The following is a 20,466-nucleotide window of genomic DNA, read 5'->3' as shown; positions in this document are numbered from 1 at the left end:
GACCTCGTGTTATGGGATGCCCCGCTTTGAAATACAACCCGATTAAGTATTCTATCACCATCACTTTTATTTATAAACACACTTGATGAAACTTGAGCTCATGGCGCCTGGAACTGTCTTCCATCCGCTTAGGCGTTGGGGAGAAGTTTTCAACTTGGGAACCAACCAAACGGGAGCTTGAACTGCTGAAACACAACCCGAAAAGGCGAAAGATCACCTCTAACTGCACCATAGGTAGGTGGGCGACAGTGTTTGGAGCGGCCGGTCGTCTGTCCTCGCTGCCAGTGAGGCTTGCTCCTCTGGGTTTAACAATAGATGTAAACAGGTGGGCCTCATAGTACAGCTCTCTGTAAACCTGTGTATAACTCATTCCATCAATTGCCCTCCACCCCCAACTACTTCTGGAGCATCTGTCCTCTGTGGGGGGCTGCAGTAGGCCTAACGTGCCTAATGGTGATGGGCGGAAATGGTCCCTGCCCCGTGGCCCTGATGGTCTCTCCTGGGAAAAGATTCAAGTTGATTCTGACCAAGTGGAGGCTGTACATAATCTTCAGTGAGAGAGAAAAGGATGTGTGTGAGATGGTTCTCTGGGCTTTCTAAGACTTCAAGAATACATTTTAGAAACTTTTTAATAGGTTTTGTTTGTTAGGCTCCTTTCTGACCTTTCCCATCGTTCTGGAATATTTGTGAGCAGTTCTGTCAAAATATAACGGCTGAAGTGAGGGGTAGGGTGATAGTGAGCATTCCTCAGGACAGTTCCCATAAAGGTGGCATAAAATTGGAAAATACTGCATTTCTTTTTGCCTCTTGAATGAATGCATGAAAGGCAACGAGCATGTACATGTAAAGGGAGGCACAGCAGTGCCATTGGGGTTCAGTGGGACGTGTAGTTCAGTGCCCGTCAGCCCTGCTGTCCCGTCTGCCTCCTGCCCAGGTCTGCGGGGGCTGATCAACCTTGGAAACACGTGCTTCATGAACTGCATCGTCCAGGCTCTCACCCACACGCCGCTCCTGCGGGACTTCTTCCTCTCCGACAGGCACCGGTGTGAAATGCAGAGCCCCAGCTCGTGTCTGGTGTGTGAGATGTCCTCACTTTTTCAGGAGGTGAGCGCCGTGGACTCTGGCAGCGTAACATTTCTGTCACCACTTGTGTTCTCCCTTTAAAAAAAAAAATAAGGCTGACGGAATAAAGGGAAGCAGATTTCTGAAACCTCACACAGCGAGTATTTAACATATGCACTTGCTATGGAACATCGCCCTTTTCCAAAGGGAACTGTCAGGTGGGGACCGGAGGCATCACTTCGAGGCACACTGCTGGCTGGGAGGATGCGAAAGAGCCCTTGGAAAGGGGCATAGCCGGTGGAAGACATTTGTCTGTAAATACTGTGGCATCTCACGCTTCCCTCCTCTGGGGGACGGGTCTGCCGTCCCGATTCACAGCAGCGCACGTAGGCGCGCACACCGCTTCCCTCCTTTGTTCTCGAGGAGAGTGGACCTTCTGTTCCCTTGCCAGACCTGAGTGTGCTTCACCAGAACGTCTCTGTCGTCGGGTTCTGTCCTGTTTGGATCCTAGGCTGCTCCCAGGTGGTGCCTGTCCTTGTCTCCCTGACCATCGCTTAGAGCGTGACAGGGCTCAGGCCTGGGCTCAGGTGTCCTTGAGCTGGATCCTGTGCGCCTAGTGGCCAAAAAGCGTGCCTGGGCTGAAGTTGCTCGGCCGCCCCATTGGTTGTCGACAGGACCCGGATGTACTTCGGGGTCCGGCAGAGGAGCCTCGTCTGTTTCTGTCGGTACCTTTGCTGCAGCATTTCACTCCCACTCAGCAGCTGCCCCCCTGGTTTGCCTACCGGGCGCTCCTAATTCCTCATTTTGGCTTATCTGTAGAAAACGGAAGGGAGAGGACGGATTCAAAAAGTCCAGTGAGTCCAGAGAAAAATGCAGTTTGCAAAATAGAGTAGGGGAGTAAACTGGAACCATTTTTTGTCAGAGTAGCCGTAAGAAGTTCTAGGCAGTTGTTAATTATTTTTTTTATTGTGTGTGCTCTGTGTTCAGAGGATGATATTTATTCCTGACAGGTTTTTTTTTTTTTTCCCCATTTCCTTCTCTGTGTGTGTGTGTCTGAGCAGTTTTACTCTGGGCACCGGTCCCCCCACATCCCGTACAAGCTGCTGCACCTGGTGTGGACTCACGCCCGGCACCTGGCGGGGTACGAGCAGCAGGACGCCCACGAATTCCTCATCGCGGCGCTGGACGTCCTGCACCGGCACTGCAAAGGTGGGGACCTGCTACAGCTCCCGGTGACCTGGTGGGGTTTTCATCACCCGTAAGAAACACGCCGTTAATACCTCAAAGAGGTTCTTCACAGTTTGTTTCTAAGGGCAGAGGAAACGTTCTGGGTGCTGTCTTCTGACCTTGCTGGGGTGGAAGAGCGTGGCAGCGGGCCTGTAAAAATGCTTCAGACGCCATCAAAACCGGCTCCCTCCCGTCACGGGTCTCCAGAAGGACTGGTCATTGCTCTGACACAGCCAGACAGCTGAGAACACAAACCAGACCTTCACACTTGGCAGTTTCCCTGACCCTGAGTCACGTTCATTTTTGGGTCCCGCCAAGGGCTTTTTCAGATCTCTCTTAGGAGCTCCCTGGATCTTGGCTTCTGTCTCACAGCCCAGCCCCAGAGGGTCACAGCCTCCCCAGGGGTCTCAGATGCGTGTGGGGTTTGAGAGTTTGGGGAAGGGGACAGCGGACAGGAGATTAGGACCGAATAGCACACCGCCGAATAACAGCAAGCCCCTGGAGGGCTTGCTGGTGTTCCTCTTTGCTGGGTGCGGAGTGAGGTCAGGAGTTTCTGTTCCTGACGCGTTCCCACGCGGTGCTGATGCGGCCCGTTCAGGTAGCACGCCCCAGTGTAGCTGGAGTGTGCCGGGGTAACCTGTGGCCTCCCGGCTGGTACAGCTGGTGGTAAGGGATTCCTGACTGGCTCTTTTTCTCTTCCACGGATTCTGTTAAAGAGCAGAGTCCACTTTTTCCAGGTCTTGTTGAACGGCCTCCTACAGCTCCTTCCCAGCCTCTCTCCGGTCACTGAGCTGCTCTCACAAATGCCCTGTGTTGTCTCACATTACAACTTAGAGGCAAGCCAAACCTGAAATAAGGCGGCTTGTTCCGATCAGCAGTCGGCGGCTTTGGGTTCTGGCTTTTTTGTGTACTTAATTTGTTTTCTCCTGAAAGACACACACACGATCCTTTCAGTGCTTGCCTGGGAAGCCTAATAAACAGTGCTTCGTGGCTCGGGTAGGGTTTGGTTTCCCAGCACGAAGTACAACGTACACACAGAAAAGAGCCACTGTGTAAGATTATTAAATTATTATTCCAAGCATTTGAGGACAATCAGGAAACTTGCGTAACCGGCATTAGTCTATCCTGAAAATCAACTGCTTGACCATGCACTGGTGTTAAAACAACGTTCGTGTGACGAAAACACAATACGGTGATTGTGATCCCGTTCTCTGACATGATTCCATTTCACATGTCAAAAGAAACGTCCGGCTCTTCTCGTTAGAAGCACGGTCATCAGAATTCTCCTTCAGCCTTGCTAGGTCACAGCACACAGGAAGGCCCGTTAGCCAGGCCTGCCATGCCCTTGACTGTGTTCTTTTGTGTGGTTATGACCATCCGGTGTCTTTTGGCTTATTTTCCTCTGCGTCTTCTTGCTGTCAAAAGACCTAATGGGCATCCTTTATTCCTGTGTGATAATTTAACCTTTTTGACATATAATATATATAGATAGGCACAAATAGTCTAGCCCCATGGTCTAGTTGAATGAAAGTTCCATGGTATGTATTTTACAGTATTTCTTAATGTGTACCGTGCTCCATCACGTAAGCTTGGTACCCCTGTATGTGCACACACATCGAAGTAGAGAGGATGGGAATAGTACTTATCTCGGTCCAACCGATCGGAAGGAAAGCAGAGCTGTTCTTGAGGTTCCGGAGAGCAGGAGCTGACGAGAAGAGCAGAGACTGGCAGGAGTGCTGCACAGGGACTTCCTGAAGTCAGGGCCCCGGGCAGGACTAGCGCAGGGAAGGGGGGGCTTCCCTGGGCTCGCCACAGGCACAGTCCACCGGGCCACGCCACCGCGAAACTCTTCGGTCATTCCGTACGTGGAAAAGGGAATCCGTAACTCTCCCCAGCTATTGGGCATTAGATACGTTTTGGTGCCAAGGTAGAAGCCAAGCAGATCTTAGGGAGTGGAGACAAAGAAGAGAATTGAGAATAAGCCAGCCGGGTGGTTTCCTCTTTTCCCGCCAAGTCTCCCTCTTTGAAGCGTCTTCCTGTGCCCTTTCGAAAGCGTCGGCACTTCTGGCTTCCTCACGCCTCTGTAGGCGAATGGCCTTGCCCCTTGGGTTGTGGCTCCTGGAAACGTGCGGACTCTGGGGGCACAGCTGCAGATCACACAGCTGCGGTCTTTCCCCAGGTGATGACAACGGGAAGAAGGCCAACAACCCCAACCACTGCAACTGCATCATAGACCAGATCTTCACGGGCGGTCTGCAGTCGGACGTCACCTGCCAAGTCTGCCAGTAAGTGCGAGGCATCCCGCACTGCACCGAGGGTTCTTCTGGAACACGGAAAGCTGTCGGGGCCGTGCCGGCCAGACCGTGATGTGGGACCCCAGGGCCTGTCGGTGAGGCCGACTTTACTCTGGGTGCTGCTTGTTGAACATCGTGGCACATGCTTAGCCGCCGAAGCTGCTGCGTTCTGCACAGTTTTTAAAAGTTTTACGCTTAGAGGGGCGCCTGAGTGGTTCAGTTGGTTAAGCGTGACTCTTGGTTTCAGGTCAGGATCTCGTGGTTCATGAGTTGGAGCCCCATGTCGGTCTCCACGTGGGCAGCGTGGGGCTTGCTTGGGATTCTTTCTCCCCCCACACCCACCCCGCCCCTTCTGTGTGTGCGTGCACGCATGCGTACTCTCTCTCTCAAACTTAAAAAGTTTTATATTTAGAGCTAAAAGTTGGTGCCACCACAGCGCCTTTTTGGTGATGTGCGGATAAATACAATGTTTGGTGGAGCGCGTGGATGGCTCAGTCGGTTAAGCATCTGACTTCGGCTCATGTCCTGATCTCACAGTTCGTGAGTTCAGGTCCCGTGTCGGGCTCTCTGCTGTCAGCGCAGAGCCTGCTTCGGATCCTCCGTCCCCTCCCTTCCCCTTCCCTGCTCACACTCCTTCAAAAATAAACAAACATTAAAAGAGAAAGAAAAGAACGTTGGTCCTTATAGAGGAGCATCTGCAGCAGCAAGCAGATGTGAAGCAGATTCTGTTATTTTTTTAGATTGATAATTTTGATTTGATACTTTTTACTTTTGTGGAACATACAATTCTCGAAATTTATAATTTTTTTAAAGTTTTTATTTAAATTCTAGTTAGTTAACACGTATGGTAAAATAGGCTTCAGATACAGAACTCAGTGATTCATCACTTAACACATAGCACCCCATGCTCATCCCAACAGTTGCCTCCTTAGTTAATACCCATCCCCCATCTAGCCCACCCCCCATCCCCACCCACCTCCCTCCAATGCTCCGTTCTCTACAGTTAAGTCTCTTGTGGTTTCCTTCCCTTTCTCTTTTGTTTTCCCCCTTCCCGTGTGTTCATCTGTTTTGTTTCTCAGATTCTACATAAGGGTGAAATCATATGGTATTTGTCTTTCTCTGGCTGGCTTATTTCGCTTAGCGTCATACTCTCTAGCTGCATCCATGTCATTACAGATGCCAAGATTTCATTCTTTCTGATGGCTGGGTCATATGCCATTGTAGAAGGAGAGGTTCAATGTAAGCAGCCAAGTCACCAGATGTGTTGAGATAAAATAGCTCCAGTAGAGAAGATGCGCATTAGCAGGTCGTCCAGAGCAGGGTCCCCAGGGACCAGCGGCCCTTCGTGCTGAGGCCACCTTTGTTCTTGTGTCCCGCCCCCCCCCCCCATCTCTGCTCTCCGGTGTCCCTGACACCAGGAGCTGAATAAGAGCCTTGCCTTCCGGGGGGGCTGGGGCGCACACGGCAGATTCTTGGCACACATGCTCCAAAGTGGGTTGCTTTTTATTTTACGGTTTCCTTTTCCATTTTCTCCAGAGTAGCGTCCCTGATTCTTTACAGCTGGAGCCTCTGCTTGGCATGCAGAGCTTTTATTTCCAGGAGCTTCAAGAAGGCACTGACTGGCGAGGTTGCAGGAACCCTCCCTTTCGACCTCAGCTCATGCTCCTGGTTTTTTTTTTTTTTTTTTTTCAGTTTTTTAAAAAACCCTAGTCATGATCCGTTAAAATTATTTCAGAACCTATGGGATTACCACTTGCACTTTGTATAGGATGGACTAGATACCAGAAGGGGAACAGTTTGCCTGTTACGAACCCCGTTTTCTGTGACACAGCTCGTGTCATCGTGGGCCATTGCTCTAAGCAGTGTTTAGACTCACAGTTTTTCCTTCTTTTTTAAAAGTTTTATTTATTTTTAAGAGAGCACAAGCAGGAGAGGGGCAGAGAGAGGAGACAGAGGATCTGAAGTGGGCTCTGCACTGACAGCAGAAGTGGGGCCCGTGAGATCATGACTTGAGCCAAAGTGGGACGCTCAACCAACTGAGCCACCCAGGTGCCCCTAGACTTACAGTTTTGAAGAACCTCCTCGTCGGCTCTGTGTTGCTGAACTCCTTCAGCAGGAGGTTGTCTGGGATTAATATCCTGTTTATTTTATTTTTTTTTTTTTAATGTTTATTTTTGAGAGCAAGAGAGAAAGAGTGCGAGCTGGGGAGGGGCAGTGAGAGAGGGAGACAGAGGATCCCAAGCAGGCTCTGCGCTGACAGTAGAGAGCCCGATGCGGGGCTCGAACTCACAAACTATGAGATTGTGACCTGAGCCGGAGTCCAACACTTAACCGACTGAGCCACCCAGGGGCCCCAATACCCTGCTTAAATATTTGTAGTAACATTCCAGTCTGTGAGTTTCCTTTCTGTGTTCTTTAAAATAAACCTCTCCGCTAGAGGGAACCGGTTTGTTAAATAGAGCATTAAATGCCGCTGTCCGGCTGTGGGGCTGTGCCTGGTCGGTGTTCTCTCCACGTTAGGTGTGCTTGATGTCTCCATTCCACTTAGGCCCGCGGTTTCCAGCTCCCAGGCAAACATTCTACGGTTCTCAGATGCTGCGGCCGCACATCCATCAATTCAGAGTCTCTGGACGTGGGGCCCAGAAGTTTCTATTTTTCACAAAAACCCCAAAATGATTGTGATGATCTCCTGGGTTTGGAAATGGTTGCTTTAGGAGCAACCTTTGCCTTAAGAGGTTTACGTGCTGTTCCTCTGTAGGGCCACCTTGGGGGCCCAGGACGTGGTGTGTGGGGGCACTCAGTGTGTTTTCTGACCTTCGATGCCCTTTGGATGAAAGGGCAGAGCTGTGAGAGGACGTCAAGGTGCCGTCCGCCAGGGGGTGCCCCTGAAGGTGCATGGCTGTCCCTTCTCACCTCTGCGTTTATCTCCTCTTGCTTCTAGTGGAGTCTCCACCACCATTGACCCCTTCTGGGACATCAGTTTAGACCTGCCTGGCTCTTCCACCCCGTTCTGGCCCCTGAGCCCAGGCAGCGAGGGCAGCGTGGTGAATGGGGAAAGCCACGTAGCGGGAACCACTACGCTCACGGACTGCTTGCGAAGGTAAGAAAGCCGCCCGCGCTTTTGTAGAAGAAGAATGGTCTCTCCTTGCAGACACTTGTCTCTCCTTGCCTTGAGGCTCTTTGGGGTAGTGGTTGGTCAGAGTAAAGTCCTGATAAATTCAGGGCTACCCCAGGGCCCCAGTAGTATTTTTATTCACATGTCCTGTGTAGACAACAAGGAAAGATGTGACAGCCTGCAGGTGGCTCCCGTGGTCTGTCACATGTTTGCACGATGACTAGAGATTTCCATTTAGCTGGCTTTGCTTGTAGCCTGTGTGTGGCACGGCTGCTTACCCCCGCTCCCCGCCCCGCCCCGTGTCCGTTAACAGGGAGCCACAGAGCAGAAGTTGAAGTTCCCTCACCTTCTGGGACTAATGCTCTGCACCGGAGTCTGGCCCCCCCGCTGTGGCACATGGCCCTTCCTGGAGGCGATTAGCCTATTGTGGTGGTGTGTGTGTCCCTTTACCACACCACCGATTTCGACAAGTGCTGAGGGTTAGGGCAGGGTTGCTGTGAAACGTGTTAAGGTAGCTGGTGTCACCTGCAGTGTTGCGGAATGGAAGCCCTTCCCACGCTTTATTTTAGTTGAGTTTAGTGTTCGACAACCTTTGTTGAATTAAAGGTTGCTGTAGATACGTTTTTGGGCAGAGGCGTTCCTTAAAAAGAGGGACAAGCTTCTTGGCATTTATCTTGCCCTGTACGTCAGCAGGCTCAAAGGTGCATGTGTAGAATTTTTCAGTGCATCGGCTTTGTTACACTAATAGGTCCAGATGTAAATGGGGCATCAGGACTTGTAATTTGGACAACAAGCGAAAGCTCAAAGCAAAAAACCCCACCATTTTCCAAGGGAGTCTTTACAACTCCGTTGAACTTAGTTGTGAATTTCAGTAAAACTGGAAGGTTGCCCACAGTGCAGAGGCAGGGAGGGAGCACTCGGCAAGCTGAGATGCACAGGGAGTGCCAGGTCGGGAGCAGGAGTGCCGCGGAGCCAGGTCCCTGCCCGAGTGGCCAAGAAGAGGCGGAGCACATCTGTCTCCAGTTTGTGTCACTTGCAAAGGGTCCCTTTTCCAGTTCCGCTATGGGAGTAGATGACGAAGCCGGCGGAGGTGTTTGTAATTCCGTGGCTGCAGAGACCCTCCCCCCTGAGTCTTCAGCAAGTGCGGGCGCTGCTAGGAGGCAGTCACCCCTCTGTAGCTGCCCTGAGGGAGCGCTCACTGTGCGCCCTGAACCCTTTGCGGTGGAGGTGGACTCTCAGCGGGACCACGAAGGCCTTCCTGAGAACGGGCCTGTCGCTTTCCTAGGTTTCCATGTCCCCCTTTCTCCGGGCTCCGACTCTTTGTGTTGCTCTCAGTTCTGCTGCATTTACGTGCTGTGTCTTCTCAGTGCGGAGGAGACGGCCTCATACCACCTCTGTGTGCCCCCGCGGCCCCTCCCGTGGCGATGGGCGTCTCGTAGACACGCGAGTGAGTGTGTGCCCGAGTATGCCGGGCCGGAGGGCTTGCGAGGCGGCAGACGGCAGAAATGGACTGTGGTGAGCTTAAGCGGGTAAAGGTACTAGGGAGTTCGCAGAATCCACAGGAAGGCTAAAGAAAAGCCTGCTCAGCAAGCGGGTGGTCTCCAGAAGAGGCTCGGCGACCAGCATCCGGAAGGTGCAGCCCGCTGCTGGGCCAGCTGCTCTCAGGTGCAGTTGAGATGCTGCTCCCTGACAGTACAAGTTCTTCCTGCACTTGCCTCTTTAGTATGATTTTTCCAGATACCGAGGCCTAATGACGGGCATCCGGCTGGTCAAGCCTAGGTCGTGTGCCCACCATGCAGGTGGGTGGGAAAAGTAATGACCTGGCTTTTGTGGTAAACCTCCATGAAGGGAGACAGCCCTGCCTCCCACCTAGGTTTGGAAATTCCCCAAACACGAGTGGAGGGTGAGCCGGATACATAATGGACAAGATCTGTGACCTGGGCTCTGTCGTCCTTCCATTCTTTACTTACAGCTATGTGAATTTGAAGCCAGATCCTCTTCGTGTCTGGCACCGTGGGACTTGTTCAGTACGTTTTCTTGGCGCTGAAGCAGGTTTGGTTGACATATTTCGTGTCAGAAAGTTCACATAGTTTGGCAGAGATGACAGGGATTTGGGTGGGGGTAGGCGTGTTTCAGCTTAGGGGCACTGCACATGGAAAGAAAAATGACAGACGATTAGGAACTTCCAGAAGAATTAAAAATGGGAAAACCTCAAAAGATGACTCTTGACTTATATGCACATTTTATTTTATTTTTATTTTTTGAGAGAGAAGAGAGAGCATGTACAAGTGGGAGAGGGGCAGAGAGAGAGGGAGACACAGAATCTGAAGCAGGCTCCAGTCTCTGAGCTGTCAGCACAGAGCCCCACACGGGGCTCGAACTCACGAGCTGTGAGATCATGACCTGAGCCAAAATCGGACCCTTAACCGACTTAGCTGCCCAGGCACCCCCGTTGGTGCACATTGTATAAGCGTCTCATCGTGAGAAGCAGTGTGCTTATTGGTCAGTAGCTTAATCAAGAATAGGTAGTCAAGTGAATATAATTGGCATAAAGTGTGTGAGTCAGATTTGAGGAGAGATGGAATGTTTCACCCGCGGTCTGACTGACAAGCCACAGAACGCGGCGTTTCGGGGAGTTGGAGCCTCTGTTACCGAGCAGAGTGTCTGGCTTTCGTTCCTTCTCTGGCCAGGATGGTGCGGGTCGGGGGCTCCATTAAGGAAGTGTTCTTTGCAGCCAGGCCTAGTAGGTTTGTTGCCCTGGGCGCTTGCTTTCCGCCGTCGATCGCCTTTCTGAATGTTTGCAGACCAGCAGAGTCTAGGCCTAACTTTAGCTGTGGGTTGGCATCGGGCTTCCAGATCTAGAAGTCAGTGTTCTTCCTCAGCGCACAGTGCTCTCTGCTCAGTAGTGACGCATGGTCTGAGTACTCGAGCCTGGGCCTGCCATCGCCAGTGCGGGCTGGACCAGTTTGTAGAGACGCTAGGGAGGCGGGTGCGGCCCCTGGGGTGGCCCTGAGCAGTCTGGTTGGGATGGGGCCAAACTGTTTTGAGTTGGAAAATTGGTTCGTGGGGTGGGGTTGTGGTGATTCAGGTATATCCAAAGTCTTCACTCTAAACACAGGTGCATTCTTCTCTCCTCCAGTCAGGTATCCAGTATTCAACTACCCTGATTGTTTTTATAAAAAACTATTTTGTGCACTTTGTTCAAATCAGGATCCCAGACTAGGACCACACATTACATTTGGTTGGTTGCTTTCACAGGTCCCTTCCCAGTCCGTAAGCTTCCGCTCCCCCTTTTGTTTTCTTGCTGTTTCTGTGCCGAGAAGCTCATTTTCCACAGAATTATGCACACTCTGGATTTTGTTGATTGCCTTTGTGGGCTAGTTCTCGCAGGTTACAGTGAACACAGATGCCTTGTTCCGTCCTTCTTCTCCCCAGTGAGATCTAACTGCTGTCCTCAGATTTCCATTTCCTGGGCAGTACATGGGGCAGGCAGGGCCAGCGTTGGTCATAAGGGGGCGTCGTCGTGCCCCTGGTGAGATCACAGAATTTCCAAAGCATAAAGAAAGATTTCCAGGCCCCATGTGAAAACATGAATTTTATTTGTTTTTCAGCTTTAAACTTAAAAAATTTGTCATAAGTCCTATTGAAACATCCTGTTTCATGCGTTTTTCCCTCTAGTAACCACCACCTGTGACAGAAATGCTTGCTGACTCACTTAGTACAACCTTTCTATTCTATTTGTGATCTGTCTTCACCACTAGAAAATGTTCGTTTCCCCGTTGTTTAGATTTAACTTTTGAGAGACAGAGTCACATGCATTTATCTGAAATAACTGGATACCCTTTACTCTTTACCATTTCCCCCAGTGGTGACATCTTGTAAAATCAGAGTTCAAGATCACAACCACGGTACTGACATTGGTACCCAGCCCTGCATCGCGACTCACAGCCACTCCTCCTGCCCTCCCACCGCTGCTGTCTCTTAACCCCTTGCAGCGGGAATCTGTTCTCCATTTCTGTAAATTCAGGATTCCAAGAATGTTCTGTAAATGGAACCCTAGGACATGTAATTTTAGGGCCCCATTTACCTCCCCAGTCGTAATTCTCTGGAGATTCTTCCGGTTGTGTGGATCCATAGTTTGTCCCTCTCTGTTCCTGACTAGCAGTATTCCATGGTGTCACGTAACCTTTCGTACACTAAGGAACATCTGGGTTGCTTCTTTCGTGGTTTTTCTTTGTTTTTTGTTTTGCTATTAAAGCAGATAAAGCTGCTCAAAACATCTGTGTACAGTTTTTGTGTGAGCGTCATCTCCTTTTTCTGAAATCCAAACACCCCTAACTATACGCATGTTTTTAAGTAGGGAAATTAGCCGATCAAAAGCGGTCAAATGATTCTTTTCTGTCTTTTCCTTTTCTCACCTCTCCCACCTTTTTCTCCTAAAAATACAAATGTCTCATAGATTCACGAGACCAGAGCACTTAGGAAGCAGCGCCAAGATCAAGTGTAGCGGCTGCCATAGCTACCAGGAGTCCACTAAGCAGCTCACCATGAAGAAATTGCCCATCGTAGCCTGCTTTCATCTCAAAGTAAGTTTTCCAGTGGCAGACTCCATATTTAATCCCCAGTACAACTGAGAGCCTCTTGGTCTGGTGCAGGAAGTATGTCTTGTAACTGCGGTGACTCGGGAAAGAACACTGGAGAAACCAGAGGGTGGTAAGTTGGAACTCTTTCCCCGTCTTCTGTTGCCCAGAGAGGCTTGTGGTAAACGAAAGTAATGACTTCATGATGAAAATAGGATGTGAGTTGCTCTACTGGGGTGGGGGGTGGGGGTTAAAATTTTACTTCTCCTCCCACCCGGATTCTTCCCCCCTCGACATCAGTTTTCTGTTGTCCTTTTACTTTTTAAAAGCAAACAAGACCCTTAGCATTATGATCCAGTCCAGGGGTGGGTCAGCTTTTTCTGTAAAGGGTCAGACAATAAATATTTTAGGTTTCACAGCCACACAGAATCTTTGTTTTCTAATCTTTGTTTTATTTTATGGCCCTTTCAAAAACAAAAAACAAAACCGAACCATTCCTGGCTTTCTAGCTGGATTTGGTGGCCCGAGTCTAGGCAGAGGAATGTCTTTGTCTGGTGAAAAGAACAGTATGTTCCTTTTTGCTCCCAGATGTTATGGATATTCTGTTTTCTACTACCTTGCACTTTGCCGGGTTTGTCGTAGGATTACTTTCTTGTACGCTTGGAGTCGATCACTTTGGACAATCCCATCGTTTCAAGACTTCGTTTTTGAACTGTATAAATTAGATTTGTATGGATTAATATCATGTTGCTGAATCTGTTAGCTCTAGACGTGGCCGAAGGGCAGTTCAGAAAGGGAAAGCCCACTTTTGGGAGTTGCCCAGAGAGGCACCATCAGGGGAAACCCGTAGAGCTTCATCCTCTTCCTTCTCTCCCCCCACCCCCACCCCAAATTTCTGTAGCGGTTTGAACACTCGGCCAAACTGAGGAGGAAGATCACCACCTATGTGTCCTTTCCCCTGGAACTGGACATGACCCCCTTCATGGCGTCCAGGTATGAAAGGGTTTGTTAAGCCGTATCTGTGATCAGGAGGGTGTGGTTCTATGGGGTCAGTGATTGGCACTGGGGTCCCGATGAGCCGGTTTAGACATTGATGTATCCATACGTGCTAAAACTGAATTGTTATCCTGATCTTGACCCAAGACACATTTTAGTTTCCTCAGATGTGCTGCTTCAGCTTTGGGTTCTCCCTAGTGATCCTCGATCAGGTTTCAGACTTGGCAGGTTGTCGAGGTGGGATCACCGCGAGAAAACAGCATGATCGCCGATGGGACTGATGTTGGCTACAGATAAACACAGTTGATTTTGCAGTTGTAGATTCCATTTCTCTTGTTTTCAAGTCTTGATATCCTAGACCACCTCAAATCTATCCTCCAAGTAAGGGCAACCTTCCCTAATATGTTAGACATGTGTTAGTTTCCTAGGCCACTGTAACAAATTACCACAAACTTGGCCTGAGGTAGCAAGGTGTCGCCACAGCCGCTCATCCTTGGAAGCGCCTGGGGAAGACTCTGTTCCTTGCCGGCACATGGGGTCAGTTCGATCTGGGCTGGCTCTGCGCCTCGTGGCAGACGCTCTGGGCAGGTCGGTTCGCCAGCCTAAGCCTCCCATCGCCTCACCTTCACCTGGGGATAGTCTGCCCCTAGAAGGGAGAGCTGCTGGAAGACCTAGAAAGCATGTCTGGAGCGTACCTGGTGCCGCATCGGGTGTAGGAGGCCCCGGTCGTAGTGGGACATCATTTGAGCCAGGCGTCTGCTTGGTTATTATTTCCAACGATGCTGAGTCTTGCTCCTGTTTCTTACAGCAAAGAGAGCAGGATGAACGGACAGTACCAGCAGCCAACGGATAGTCTCAATAATGACAATAAGTAAGTGGCACCTTGTGGGGTTGCCCTGGGCATCTCCAAGGTTGGGGTGGGGGGAGGTGCGGGACCTCTGGTAGGCCTGGCAGGGAGGGCCCCGTGGTGGCAGCCCTCCTGTTTCTTTCGGCCCCTGGCCCGCTGCCTGTCTTGCTGCCCCCCGACCCCTGTTGAAAACGCTCAAGCCCTGTTAGGAAAGGACTTTTCACAGCTGCACCATAAACCTCCCTGATGTAGGAGCCTGACCCGTCTCTCCTAGCTTCTGTGCATGCACGAGGGCCCTGCATTTCTAGAGTGAAGGCTCGGAGTCTGAATTGTAGGCCTCTTGGCCTCTACCTTCACTGGCATTGCAATAAGGTCTCTGTTCTTTTTTTTTTTAATGTTGAATTTATTTTAGAGAGAGCACAAGAGCGTGCACGAGCGGGGGCAGGGAGGAAGAGAGAGGGAGACACAGAATCCAAAGCAGGCTCCAGGCTCTGAGCTGTCAGCGTAGACCCCGACGTGGGGCTCGAACCCATGAACCAGGAGATCATGAGCTGAAAGCAGACGCTTGACCAGCTGAGCCCCCCAGGCGCCCCAAAGCCTCTGTTGTTTCCTCCACCACCCTTTTTACTGGTGGTGTGGTAGAAAGCACAAGGCAGAGCGTGGTTCCAGTACCCCCAGGACGGATTGCTGTCCCCACTTCCACTAAATGTGGTTCCCGCAAAGCAGCCCGAGAGCCAGGTGGGGCTAGGCAGGCTTTCTTTCCCTCCGTGCTCCAGCTCTCATTCCTGGGGTGTTCCCGTTTAGTGTCAGGGGGCTACTGACTGCAGGCTTCTGGCCGCTTCAGACTATGTGGTTTCCGACCGTGATACCGCTGAGCTAACCACGCCCTCTCCCCACACCCTCTGTCCCCTCACTTGCTCCCACACTAGGTACTCCCTGTTTGCGGTAGTTAACCACCAAGGGACCTTGGAGAGCGGCCACTACACCAGCTTCATCCGGCAGCACAAGGATCAGTGGTTCAAATGTGACGATGCCATCATCACCAAGGCCAGCATCGAGGACGTGCTGGACAGCGAGGGGTATGTGTGGGTAGCAGCTGACTCCCCGAGTGTGTAGCCACTCAGGGATTTTCACCGTCAGTCGCTGAAGTAATGAGGCTTGTTCTGGACAGGACGCCAGCCTGGGTCGGTCGCTGGCCAGGAGAGGATATACCTCTTGGTCACTCTGGATCGTACCTTCATTCAGACCACGCAGTCATTTATTTTACCCACGACGTGAGCTGACACATCAGTTCTCGGGGAGCTTGTTCTTCTCTACCCATCGTATTCCTCCTCGGCCCCCCGCTTTGTTAAATCCCTATTCCTCCTAAGACTGTCAGTGGGATCCCGGCCCCAGGGGTGGGCTGGGATGAGCCACCGTGAACTCTGTGAGGCATCTGCCCTTTGTGTTTACTTGCAGCAGGGAGGCCTCTTGCTAGAATCGGTGTGGAATTTGTGTTGAGAGCACGGTTTGTGGGCCTGAGGAGGCCACCCAAAGGGGCGGGTTTGGACTAGATGCCGTTGAGGGGTCTCACCCAGAGAAGCGGGAGGCAGGACTGATGGGGCTCACGACTTGCCGGTGGGCCGGTGGGAGGATGGGCTTGGGGCTCCAGCGTTAGGCGGGGGCAAGGACCCTCCCCCTTGGGAACTAAGACTCAAAACCCAACCAAGCAAGCAGTCAGACTGGCAGCGTGTGCCAAGGCCACCGTGCAAGGCCAGTGGCAGGTGGCGGGGGGTGGTTTTGTTTTCCCTTCTCATGAGTTACAACATAAGCTTGCTTTCGTCTCCGCCTCCCCAGGTACCTGCTGTTCTACCACAAACAGTTCCTGGAATACGAGTAGCCTTATCTGCGGCCGGACGGGAGAGATGAGGGCGATGAGTTGGCAGAGCCTCACAGAACGGTCCCCGTCCTCCCCGACTGCATGACGCCACCTCCCCCCACGGAAGTGCCCCCAAGAGTGCCAGCTTCCTCCATGGCCTGGGCCCAGCGGCGGCCCGGGTCGGTGCCTGGGGGGTCGTGGCGTTCGCTGCGCTCGGAAGGAGGCCCCGGGGACCGCGCCACGGAAGCATTTAAAGGCGGGTGTGCTCTGCGTGGGCGGGGGCAGAGTGGACGCGTCCCTGGTGTCTCCTGTGCTCCTCAAGAAAATGTGCGGGGGCCGGGGTGGGTGGGGGGGTCCATTTTTAAGTCATGGGTCCATTAAAGCAGGAAAGTAGAGGAGCCAAAGACACTGCGTGAGGACAAAGGACTTTGCAAGTACCTTTCTCTCTGTGAGTTTAGTATTAAATATATATATAGTGTGGAACTCTTAGCCGCCGTCTTGTCAGCAGATACAGAGAACCCCCCCCCAGAGCCTGTGGAACCGAAGACACTCCCTGGGGTCTCCAGGCACATCTGTTCCGCAGATAACTTAGCATCAAACTGCATGTGGAAGCGTCAGCCCAGGTGTTCTCTCTTGGTTTGTTTTTTTTTTTTTTTTTTTTTTTTTAGAAATAGGCACTTTCTAATCCTCCCTCCCCTTTTCTCTCTTTTTCCACGATGGTGACTTTCATAGACGTAATGGTAGTAACGTGAATGAATTACTGAATTTATACTGAAGTTGAGGTCGTTTTCCTTTATTCTCTCGAGAGTGAATCTCGATTCTGAATCGGGGCCGATTTTGTTGCTTCCCCTCCGCCCTTCCCTCCGGAAGTGTCCGTGTCCTGGTTCTAACCAGGCAGACGCAGCAGAGGAGAATCAGGCTGCAGCTAAGTGTGTCTGTCATATTAAGCTTTTGAGTAAATGAGGTGTTTTCAGCGGCTTCTTCGTTTCCCTTCCTCGTACTTTGTCCTGTCGCCGGTTGGCGGCCCCCGGGGGGGCCTGCTTTCATTGCCGTGTGCCTCTGCTCTGCATTTGGTGTAGTTTGAACGGTAGCAGGGAGAAAATGGCTTTGTGATCGAGCTGGTGGGGAGAGGGAGGAGCCGCTTGAGGAGATGGAAACACTTTGCGTTGTTCCTCGTGAGATACCTTGCATGCATCTGTCTGTCCAAACCCAAGCTTAGATTGTCCGCTTCTGAGAACTTACCAACCCAGAGATGTGGGGGAGGAAATGCTTTAGCATATGATTCGTGCAACAAGCAGTGCTTGTCCCGGGAGCCTGGTCTGCATCTGAACTGTGGAGTGTTCTTTCCTGGAGAGGAGGAGAATCCTGTTTCAGGCTCAGCATGCCGTTTCATAAAGAGCCAGGTGGTAAATATTTCAGGCTTTGTGGGCCAAGTGGTCTCTGCCATAGGTAATACATAAAGACGTGAGTGTGGCTGCGTTCCAGGAAACCTTCCCGTGGACGCTGAAATTGGACAGTTTTCACATGTCATGAAATTTTTTTTCCTGCTACATAAAAATGTACAAACTGTTCTTAGCCGGCAGGCCGTGCGGAAACAGCGGACCACATCCGGCTCATTAGCCTAGTCAATTTAGGAAGTGGTAGCAGCAGCAGGAGTGGAGTAGTTACTGCTCAGTGTGGAAGACGCTAGAATACATGAAACAGCAGTCATCTGCTGCAGCAGCATCACACGTGACGAACTCCCTAGTGATGCAGTTTTTAAAGCACTTGCTCAGTTCATTCTCATTTTAGGAATAAGTGTTTGAAGATAGCAGGCGTCATCAGAAATACGGATGGGTGCAGATTTCCAGAAATGGCCACGTGTGCTGAGTCTGTGTGTGTGTGTGTGTGTGTGTGTGTGTGTGTGTGTGTGTGTGTGAGAGAGAGAGAGAGAGAGAGAGAGAGAGGCCGGCTGTGTTGTGAAGATGTCTTTTGGGGAGAGCCGTTGCCCGTTAACAAGGAGCACCCTGGGAGAAGAGCTGACTTGGCCTGCAGAGTTCCAAGCCATGTGCTTTGCTGCCTTGTGGCCTGGCTTTACTGGATTGTTCTGGGTTTTCTGGCAGGTTCCCTGTGGTCTGGGCAGCCCTGCTTCCCCTGTCTGTCCCTGCTCGTGTTCAGGAGCTCGGCTGCTCCAAGAACAGGAGGACTGGGGACAGACGGGCCACGTTAATCTTTTGTAGACATCAGATGCTTATACCCAAATGAATCCTCTGCCTTCCCTTTGGCCCTGGCGCTCTCTGCCTGTGCCGGGAAGCCCCCCTGTGGCAGGAAGAACTGGCCAAGCTGTTACCGCAGGGGTTGCCCTCTCCCCGTGCTGCCAGCAGGGCATCCTGCCGTCGGCGTTTTCGTGTCAATTTGCCACGTTAGGAACAAAATCCTCCGTGACGGACCTGGGAATTTTTCCTTTTGCTCCCGATCCAGCTGTGAAATTCCAGAAAATGGCTTTCTCATTTCCTAGTAACCACCCCTGTATAGGTATTCAGGTCATTACCAAGTGCGTCTGACACTAAGGGATCACTGGGTGACCTCCCCCCCACCCCCACCCCCGCGCCCCCACCAGTGTTTTTAAAACACCCTGCCTTTCTGAGATGTTGGCAATCATTTCCATGCTCCACGGTGAGACCAGCTTTCCATCTTCAGAGTCTGCTGTGCATTCTGAGCAGTGTCCGGGCCGGGGCAGCGGGGCGGGCGGCCCGAGCGGCCGGGCCTCTGCTGCAGGGCGAAGGACAGTCTGAGGTCTCCTTCCTGCGGCAGCGCCACAGCCCCCACGACACGTCGCCCCGTGCTGTCGTAGTTTGGCTTGGTGTGTCTGCTCTCACCGGGTAAAATGGCCGTTCTTTTGACGATTCAAGTGACTGTTTCATTTACTATAACCTTGAAAACGAAAATCGTGAGAAAAAGATTCCAATGATCGTGCTGTGGATTTTATTACCAAGATGTTTACACCCCCCTCTTACCTGTCATTTTAAGGAACTGTCGACCCTTCTACCTTAATGGCTTGTAGTCTTTCCTATGTCATAATAAAGCTACATTTTCTTCCGAATTCTGGCCGGCTCTTCTGTTCCTAATGACGGCAGCTGAAAAGGGCACGGTGGATGAGTGGCCACACTGTGTGGATGCCTGGGCACACTCTGTCGTGACGGGAACCCCGCCAAGGTCCGCGGCCAGACCTCGTGCTTGGTTTGGACCAGTCTAGCGACTGCTCTGAGTGTGGGGGAGTCCACACACCCCACGTTTCCTCATGTCCTGTGATGGGCTCACTGCTCTTTGGCCACCTCCTCTTGTGGGGACATATCCATGGCCTCAGGACAACCGTGGGCTTTCAGGAGCTTCTTTAAATGCAGGAATCCTTACCAGGGTTCGACGACAGGATCCGGGACGTGGTATAACGATACGTGTGGTTTTGCAGTCAGCTCCCCAAATGAGAAAATAGCGTGTAGAAATAAGGAGAAAATGTGTCCAGTTTGCACTGCCCTTGATTCTGTAATTGGTACAGGACTGTAGTTGACATTCGTGACATCCTTCTTCCCCTCCAACCTCCCCACTTCCCTTGTCCTCAGAACCTCCCCCAGCTGGTTATTACCTGGTTGACCCAGACCTTCATGGCGGAATTGTTCTTTTTTAGAGACCTTTGCTGCAAGTTCCTTTACTTCCCTTACATGCAAATACCAAGAGATGCCAGAGAATCACTCTGGGTCCTAGGAACTCTCTTCAAATGAACTGGAACCAGCGTTGTGACCCTCAGGGGAAGTTTATCCCCCTTAAGGTCTAAGACCATCAAACCAGCAACGCCCAAACTTTCCTGGCCTAGAATAAAAAGATTCTGTAATTGGGATCTTAAGTATAAGACTGGAAAGTGTCAACCCCACTCCTGCACCTTATCCTCAGACCCCTGTATTCTGGCTGCAGTGAGGGGAGGGGGTGGGGGAGGGGCGTCTGCAGTGGATAATAGCCTCTGGTTAAATGCATAAAAGGCACCTAGCAGCAGTCGTTAGCTTGGTGAGCCTTGGGCAGCGCAAGTTTAAGATGTTGAGCCTATTCTAGTCCCCACCCGTCTTGATGGCCACTTAGTTCATGGGTCCATCCAGCAAGCATGGTGACTGGGGAAGGACCTTGACTGCATTTACAAGGCAGGCCATTTTGTCCCCCTGATCATTAATAGCCTCCCCTATAGGGATTTTCTGGCAGGCACACATGGATACACACATCCTCACAGCCTGTGCCCATTTTGAGAGGTCTGTCCCCAACCAGACCTTGTCACTAATCTTTGAATCCTGCTCCAGATGCTTGACCATCCAGCCAAGCTGTTAGCAATTCGCCACAAGTCCATGTAGATCAGTACTTTTGGCCCCATCTCATTCCAGACAAGGCGGGTAACCAGACGTACGGCTCCGAGTTCCCCTCGGAGGACTTTCCTTCGTCACCGTCCTTAAGTGTCCTCAGTCATC

General features: G+C 51.4%; 1 protein-coding gene across 2 annotated transcripts in view; it reads left to right on the top strand.

The window, feature by feature from the left end:
* USP22 (ubiquitin specific peptidase 22) overlaps positions 1–19,061 on the top strand; it is a 45,291-nt gene extending 26,230 nt beyond the window's left edge. For both annotated transcript variants that reach the window (XM_030297057.1, XM_030297059.1), the window contains 10 exons: positions 133–234; positions 935–1,104; positions 2,124–2,271; positions 4,469–4,574; positions 7,525–7,683; positions 12,158–12,284; positions 13,180–13,271; positions 14,083–14,145; positions 15,051–15,200; positions 15,958–19,061. In XM_030297057.1, the coding sequence (XP_030152917.1) occupies positions 133–234; positions 935–1,104; positions 2,124–2,271; positions 4,469–4,574; positions 7,525–7,683; positions 12,158–12,284; positions 13,180–13,271; positions 14,083–14,145; positions 15,051–15,200; positions 15,958–16,000 (1,160 nt within the window). In that variant the 3' untranslated portion in view covers positions 16,001–19,061. The remainder of the gene's footprint in view (positions 1–132; positions 235–934; positions 1,105–2,123; positions 2,272–4,468; positions 4,575–7,524; positions 7,684–12,157; positions 12,285–13,179; positions 13,272–14,082; positions 14,146–15,050; positions 15,201–15,957) is intronic.
* Positions 19,062–20,466: the final 1,405 nt, after the last annotated feature.

Source organism: Lynx canadensis, chromosome E1 (assembly GCF_007474595.2).
Source record: "Lynx canadensis isolate LIC74 chromosome E1, mLynCan4.pri.v2, whole genome shotgun sequence".
Classification (NCBI taxonomy): Eukaryota; Metazoa; Chordata; class Mammalia; order Carnivora; family Felidae; genus Lynx; species Lynx canadensis.
Note: the sequence above shows the minus strand (reverse complement) of the source record. Positions and strands in the feature narration are given on the sequence as shown.